We start from the raw sequence: 8807 nt of genomic DNA, 5'->3' as shown, positions 1-8807 counted from the left end.
ACACACACACACACACACACACACACACACACACAAGATGTCCACATTTTTGAATGATAATACATTATATTCCACTAAAAAAATTAAAAACAGAACAGCACAGCATTATCATAATGTCAACGAGTTGATACTGTGTTTACTAAAATTTGGAAAAAAAAACCCGGACTGTTGTGAGTCTAGTAATCGAATGTGTCAAGCTGGTCCAATGTCAATAACCTAACATTTTCCCTCCCTTTATCACAATCATTTTTCTAATGCTTCAACAATAACTTCATTACTTTTACTCTAATTTCAATCAACACAATTTAGAAACTTTAGACTTTGAGTTTTCCCTCAATAAACTCTTATTTACTGGTTAAGGTAAGTAAGGTAGTTAGGTAGTTGTTGTAGTAGTTATGTTTAGGTATCGGGTAGGGTTAAGGGATCTAGAAAATGATCATGCAGAATAAGGCATTAATATGTGCTTTATAAGTACTGATAAACAGACAATATGCTGGTAATATGCATGCTAATAAACAACTACCTAATAGTGAATAGTGTTACCAAATCTAAAGTGTTACCAAAAAGCCCTGTTTAAAGAATGGTATTTTTAAATCAAAGACATTACAGTAAAACTCTTTCTTAATAACATTAACAATGTTTCTTTCATTTGATGTAACATATCCTTTTTTTTGCTCTTAAAAAACAAACACTTAAAACATTCTAAAAAATTATTTACATCATCACAACAATCTCCTCAAACAAATGTCAGCCATGTATACTGGTACTGTGGAATTGTTAGCAGAGTATTTTGTACTATTGTGACATTATTTAGCTGAAGATTCAGCTTTACCATCACAGGAATAAATTACATTTTAAAATATTTTCAAATAGAAAAGTTATTTTTAATTGTAATAATAGTTTTGAGCATTACTTTTTTATTTTATTTTATTCAAGTAAATGCCACCTTGGAGAGCAGAAAAGCCTTCTTTAAAAATATTTAAAAATCTGAAATATTACATTAACTTAGGGGAGGGGATGATAACGACCTATTGTAGACTTACTGAGAGTGAGGAATCCAATCGCTGCAATGACTCCAAGCACAATTCTGATCATCATGTTGACAAGGTGTTCAGCAGAACTGAATTCTGACAGCAGAGAAGCTCTTCTAAAATGAACGGGTCTTTGGACTGCAGCACACTAGATGGCTGGTTTGAATATGTCCAGATATATGGCCGTGATAGAGAGGGTGGGGTTTTTGACAGAGGGGAGACAATGAATATGTGCAGGTGGAAAAAAAGCATTTGAATGTGAAGAATGAACAGAGCAATCTGGTTTGGGGAGTTAAGAGATACCTGATTATTGACACACACAAACATGCGTGCACACACACACACACACACACACACACGCATGCACATACACACATGTTTACGTAGCTATCTAAATTGGGATTTTTTTGTAGGCGTCAATTTTTTTTTATAGTTATAAATGTTGTAACCTAACCCTAACCCACACCCTGAAAGAATAAATAAAAAAACAGGTATACGCATTGACTGTGATTTTGTACAGTGTGTTGCTAGATCAACATCTTTTGATTTGTCTCAATATAATCATATAATCATCTGAACATAATGTACCCACAAGTGGGAAATGATAGGTAATGTAAAAATTTATGTAAAAATACATATTTTAATTTAATTTTCCCACCACAAAAAAAGCATGAAGTACCACCTTCATGTTTTAAATTATGCTCATTTGTAGCCTTTCTCAGCAAATACTGACACCTGTATATTTCAGTTAAAAAGGTTAATGTACTCTTGTATGCTGTCTTCAGATACACTGAGGTGAGATGGGGAGTCTTTTTTTTCCCCATTCATTGGAACCAATTAGGACTGATATTTGTACAAAGAACATGTACACACATAAAAACAAAATGTCAGACCCTCTGTCTCAGGTTTTGACAGTGGGGTTGTTCATTAGTTTAATGCTTGTCCCCAATCTCACATATAATGGACAACAGAAGCTCAGTTTTACTCCAGTTCAGGATCTTTTTAGTAGAACCTAAACTAATTTTCCTAACACAAACTATGTAAAGCTAAACTGGCCTCCATAGCTTGTGCTACTATGCACTGAACAGTTTAAATGCATTTTCTGTCATAGGGATTATTGTTTAGATTTTTCTTATTGGGGAGAATGGGGTAAGTTGAGCAAGAAAGTAAATGAGCCACTCCCAGTTTCTATGTAACTATTAACAAAAGTAATCATGTGATCACTTTTTTGAATGTATACGTCACATTATTCAATCCATCTTCAGCTCATATCAAGGGAGTTGTAAGCAAACAAAAAATGTTGTCATTCAAGTCAAGTCAAGTCAGGTCACCTTTATTTATATAGCGCTTTTAACAATACAGATTCTGTCAAAGCAACTTTACCGCATTAAATAGGAAAATAGTGTGTCAGTAATGCAAAAGGACAATAGTAAACACTCAATTTTCAGTTAAAGGCAGTTCATCATTGAATTCAGTAATGTCATTATCCAGCACAGTTCAGTTTAAATAGTATCTGTGCAATCAAGTCAACGATATCGCTGGATATGAAGTGTCCCCAACTAAGCAAGCCAGAGGCGACAGCGGCAAGGAACCAAAACTCCATCAGTGACAGAATGGAGAAAAAACCTTGGGAGAAACCAGGCTCAGTCGGGGGGCCAGTTCTCCTCTGGCCAGCCGAAACCAGCAGTTCAGTTCCAGGCTGCAGCAAAGTCAGATTGTGCAGAGTACTGGTCTGGTTCCTGTGGTCTTGTACCGGTGGCCGTCTAGTCACCTTTATTTATATAGCGCTTTTAACAATACAGATTGTGTCAAACAGAGTGCGTACACACCTCACGCACCGGATGCCGTGCACGTGCCCAAAGACAGTTGGACATAGTGGTGTATTAGAGGTAAAAAATTATATAAATACTGTTCGGTTTCTGGCACAAACCGATTGTTTTGTGTCTTAGGACATCTATGTGTCGTCACGAGCCGCAGGGTTTAATTTTGATTTGTCTGTGCATGTTTTTTTTACTCTCATAGATTTTGTTACCATTGCCATGCATTATACGACTGATAGATTGCAACGGCTGGAGTTAAAAATCATAATTTGTGTTCTACTGAAGAAACAAAGTGACCTACATCTTGGATGCCCTGGGGGTAAGCAGATAAACATAACATTTTCATTTTTGGGTGAACTATCTCTTTAAGTGGATCTGAGCCACTGTATAAGTGTTTTGTCAAAATGGAGGTTGTGGGCTAAATTGTGCAGCACGTGTGTCATGATGGTAGTTGACAATACTGATGTAATAAATACTTAATTGCTGACTCATGCTGCTTTGCATAAGTGTTACGTCTTATAAAGAAAGTGATCATGTGAATTCCTGAATAATCAAACAGGACGCAGTGCTTGCAGGACTTGTCTGGTCACTTCTCAAGAACGACACAGATATCAACCACAGGAGTTAAACACTTAAACGGTTCTGTCAATTCTGCACTGGCTCCCTATTGAACCCTAAACACATTTTAAAATCTTGCTAATTACTTAAAGCCCTAAATGGTTTAGCTCCTCTGTACTCGAGCAAGCTCATATCCAGGGGTGTGAAGTAACGAATTACAAATACTCACGTTACAGTAATTAAGTAGTTTTTATCAGTAATTGTACTTTTTTGAGTAGTTTACATTGTAACATTGTACTTTTACTTTTGCTTGAGTACATTTTAAGTGATGTATCGGTACTTTTACTCTGCTATTTTCCTCCGTTTGTGGTCGTTACATGCTTATTTTAATTTTATTTTTATCCATCAACGTGACTGGATAGAGAGTAATAGGTCTCGTGACTTTCGTCAAATCAAATTGTGCATAGAAAACTTTAACCGCCAACTGTTTATCATGGCTCAATTCATAAATTCAGTCGCATCTTCCTCTAACTTAATATGTTAAGGTAAGTTTCGGATTTCTGCTTACTAAATGATTTGTATATATGCTTGCCTATCTACACGGCCTGAAATTTGGTGTGAGGTTGCGGGTATTGCATACAGTGTTAACTCCCGCAAGTGCCACGTTCGGTAAATTCCCGCTCACTTATGAGACGCGCGATCTGCGCTGCCCCGTCTCTCTCTTGCGTGCGTTCTGCAGCAGTCACTTGTATAAGTCGTTGTTCCTTGTTGAACTTGTTGACTTTTGATGAGTTTGAGCGCGTGATGCGCGCTGTGAAAAAGTGTGTTGGAAACACAAAGTGAGGACCAAATCTGCACCTTATTGATGACCCGTGATGCTAATATACTGCATCTGTGCCAGCGTGTGATGTAATAAAACTGCAGCTCATTAATAAACGTTTTTTTTTTATTCCGTTTTTTCCCCCGTTGCATCTGAATATTACTTTCAGAAAATTTTTTTTTTTCAAACTTTATGATTTAAATGTGGATGATTGTATTGAGAATAACTTTCATCTTTTCTTCAACTGAATACTGTTTCCGTGCTGTTTTGATGTATTTTAAAGAGTTGGCAGTCAAAATTAAAACTGCTGGATGATAGATACTCTTCATTCTTTATGACAAATAAGATAATGTGAATTACAGAATGTACAACGTTTTTAAAATGTATAAATTGTGGTGTACAGCATTTATTATGAGGGGGAAGAATCCACAGCTCAGTACTCACTATTCAATACTCATGAGTACTTTTAAATAGGCTACTCTTTTACTCTTACTCAAGTAGTTTTTTGGACAAGTACTTTTACTCTACTCACACTACATTTTTTGGAAGGTAATGGTACTTTTACTTGAGTATATTTTTTCAGTACTCTTTCCACCACTGCGTCATATCACATTACAGTCCTCCACATCCACTGTGCTCTCAAAACTCTGGCCATTTGATAATACCTAGAATATCAAAATCAACTGCGGGCGGCAGATCCTTTTCCTATTTAGTGTCCAAACTCTGGAACAATCTACCTAACACTGTTCGGGAGGCAGACTGTCGCGACACACACGAGGATAACCGGAACTAAGGAGCGAGGAGATGAGGAATATATGAAACAGTTTTTAATCCATGGAACACAGGGTACATAAACACAGGAGACAGCAGGAAACATCCACGTAACGAGTAGACCAGACAAAAGGGAAACTGAACACGCAGGAACTTAAATACAAGGGTAATTAACAGAACACAGCTGAATGGAGTCATAATTAAACTAAAGGACAGGAAAATGACCAAATAAGGAAACACAGAAAGGCACGAGGAGCAAAACACACACAAAACACGGACCAGAGTCTGACATAAGTCCCGCGCTCTGGAGGCCTCTATGAGCAGGGTTACCGGACGGAAAGCCTCCAGGGTGGCGCCCGTTCCGGGATCCATGGTGGATCCGGCAGCTCTGGGTGCCATGGCGGATCTGGCACTTCGGGGCGCCATGGCGGAGCAGGTCGTTCAGGAGGCTATGGCAAAGTAGCCTCCGAGGCCGTCCCCCCCCCCCCCAAAAGAAATACTTGGGGACGCTTACGGGTTCCGAGGCCCTCCGTGGGCCATGACAGCGGACTGGAGCCCTCCCTGGGCTTAACTGGGGATCCGAAGCCCTCCCTGGGCTTAACTGAGGATCTGGAGCCCTCCCTAGGCTTAACTGAGGATCTGGAGCCCTCCCTGGGATTAACTGGGGATCTGGAGCCCTCCCTAGAATTAACTGGGGAACAGGAGCCCTCCGTGGGCTATACTCGGGAACAGGAGTCCTCCGTGGGCTATACTCGGGAACAGGAGCCCTCCCTGGGCTCGACGGGGAATCAGGAGCCCTCCATGGGCTATACTTGGGAACAGCAGCCCTCCGTGGGCTATACTCGGGAGCAGGAGCCCCCGGTGAACTTGACTTCTGCGCGGCCGGCGGGCTGGAGTGAGTCGTGGCCGGCGGGCATGACAACGGCGCTGCCAGCGCGCTTGACAGGAGAAGAAAAGGGAAAACAAAAGATGACAAAAAATGGAAATAAAAACACGGGAGAAGGGGCACCGCTTACTGTCTTGGTCTGGTCTTCTGTCATGACACACACACAAGGATAACCGGAACTAAGGAGCGAGGAGACGAGGAATATACGAAACAGTCTTTAATCCATGGAACACAGGGTACATAAACGCAGGAAACACATCCACGTAACGAGTAGACCAGACAAAAGGGAAACTGAACAGGCAGGAACTTAAATACAAGGGTAATTAATAGAACACAGCTGAACGGAATCATAATTAAACTAAACAAGGACAGGAAAATGACCAAATAAGGAAACACAGAAAGGCACATGAGGAGCAAAACACACACAAAACATGGACCAGAGTCTGACACAGACACACTCTGTCAGTTTAAATCTAGATTAAAGACCCATCTCTTTAACCTGGCATACACATAACACACATTATTATATCGCATTTCTATATTCTATATTCTATATTTTATAGGATTTTTAGGCTGCATTAATTAACCGGAAACACTTGCACAGATACTATTTTAACTGAACTGAGCTGGACGATGACATCACTGAATCAATAATAAACTGACTTTAACTGAAAAATTTACTGTTTGTTATTGTCCTCTTGCATTATTGACAAACTATTTTCCTGTTTGACACTGTAAAGCTGCTTTGACACAATCTGTATTGTATAAAGCGCTATATAAATAAAGGTGACGACTTTTATTAACTACAATTTTATTGCTCTTATATTTGCAATTCCTACACACATTATGATGGCAACTAAAACAGGTAATTTGTCAGAGCAGGGCACAGCGCCTTCACCTCTGGCATGAGAGTGCTGCGTTCTGTGGATGGTGCTGACAGCAGACCTCCAAAAAAACATTTCTTGCTAAATTCTTGCCTTTTACATATGATCATTATGTTGTACAGCACTTTGGTCAGTCTTGTGACTGTTTTAAATGTGCTTTATAAATAAAAGAACTAGAACTAGAACAAAACTTTTGACATCTTTATACATTTTACAAAAATGGCTTTGAAAATGAAGAATGTCCTGTGTAAATGAAAAGGCACACATGTAAAATACAATGGACAAAACCCCCAACATTTAAACTAAAGGATTTCATAAACTTCATTCATGCATTGATGTTTTGACAGGCAAACCCTCTGGTGTTATTAGAAGACCATGTATTATAAGTGAAACTTAGATATCAGGAGAAATAAAATCATAAAAATACACAGCAACCTGCTATCAACAACTGAAAGGTTTATTTAATAAGGGTATTATTATTTCTCAAATGCCCCCAAATAATCAGTTTGAATGCATGCTGACATTTACAGTATGTATGTGTGTGTAATTGTATGTAAACAACCTAACTATGTATTGCTGGTTTGAATTAATGTTAGAATGGTGTAGGGGTTGCACCGACTAATCGACTAGTCGACTTCAATGCTCTGCCATGACGCTTTAAGCTTGACGTCGACTAGTCGCTGGACCTATAGAGGGCGCAACAGGATAAGAAATCTTTGAAGGACTTCCACATTTACGCTCCATTTCCAAACAGTCAAAATGACAAATAAATGCATACTCTGAAAGTGCTCCACAAGACGTGATATTATATTACTGGACGCTCGAAATTGAATGGGAGAATGCATGTTTTAAACCGCTTATTGTACAGGTAAGTTAATCGCCGTTCTAATCTAATATAATCACAATTATATTCCTTCTTAGAGAAAAATGGTATCTGTGAGGATTTCCAGTCAGGATTTAGACCGTATCATAGTACTGAGACTGTTCTCATTAGAGTTACAAATGACCTGCTCTTATCATCTGATCATGGTTGTATCTCTCTATAAGTGCAACTGGATCTTAGCGCTGCGTTCGACACTATTGACCACAACATTCTTTTGAAAAGACTAGAAAACTTTGTTGGCAATAATGGAAGTGCATGGAAGTGCATTTTCAGCACTGTGTAGGTGATCTGAGCGATGCTCCTCATTTCACTGATTTAATTATGTGTTACGTATTATTGTATTCATATTGATCCGCTCATGTGAAACATTTACGTCAAATTAATAGTGTTATTCTAGCGTAGCTAACTATGAATTCACCATTGCCTGTGAAGTGAATGTGCTGTTTTGATTTGTGAATGAAGTTGTATGGGACATGTCATAACTGACTGTTATGCCCCGCATGAGTTTCCCATGCATGTTCACAGCAGTGCAAGTTCTGCTCCCCTTGCACCTGGTGTGAGCTTGCATTGGTCTCCTAGCAACACGTGACCCCGGAAGTGTGAGCAGACTCTTCCGGTTAATCTGACAACAGCACCCACTTCACAGACCTCTGTGTAAACAAAGAACTGCGTGTAGCCAACGCTAACTCTTTAGCAGCCGCACAGGCATTTAAGCTAAGCCCTTTACCTCAACTGCTAGCTGTTAGCATCCAACTAACACTTAGATAGGTGTGTAAAGTGTAACTTTCAAACCACTCCTCTCTCTCTGTCTCTCTCTCTCTCTCTCTCTTGCTCTCTCTCTCTTGCTCTTGCTCTCTCTCTCTCTCTATCCCCGTCACTCCTGGTTTCACTTCCTGTTGATGCCATCACCTCCTCTTTGGATTCAGTTCGGCCGGTCCCTCCCCACATACTTTGGTTTTTACTTGTGTTATTGTTTATTTTTGTTTTGACTTTATTCTACCTCTCTGATTTTATTGCATTTATTTACATTTGTTTAACACAAATGTACCAATTCAGCTAAATTGATTTTTATTAAATTTGAGATTTAATTAAATAAATTTGTTTATTTACTTTCCCTTTTTGTTTCCTACAGCTATTAGGACCCCTTTTTTTTT

At 39.1% G+C, this 8807-nt stretch overlaps 1 protein-coding gene across 1 annotated transcript in view; it reads right to left on the bottom strand.

Annotated features, from left to right (window-relative positions):
* LOC107660994 (prostate stem cell antigen-like) overlaps nucleotides 1-1190 on the bottom strand; it is a 2962-nt gene extending 1772 nt beyond the window's left edge. Inside the window, exon 1 of the mRNA XM_016450432.1 lies at nucleotides 1044-1190. Coding sequence (XP_016305918.1) covers nucleotides 1044-1098 — 55 coding nt within the window. The 5' untranslated portion in view covers nucleotides 1099-1190. The remainder of the gene's footprint in view (nucleotides 1-1043) is intronic.
* Nucleotides 1191-8807: the final 7617 nt, after the last annotated feature.

The sequence above is a fragment of the Sinocyclocheilus anshuiensis genome, unplaced genomic scaffold (assembly GCF_001515605.1).
Source record: "Sinocyclocheilus anshuiensis isolate Anshui unplaced genomic scaffold, SAMN03320099.WGS_v1.1 scaffold3416, whole genome shotgun sequence".
Classification (NCBI taxonomy): Eukaryota; Metazoa; Chordata; class Actinopteri; order Cypriniformes; family Cyprinidae; genus Sinocyclocheilus; species Sinocyclocheilus anshuiensis.
This window is presented reverse-complemented; position numbering and strand designations above follow the sequence as displayed.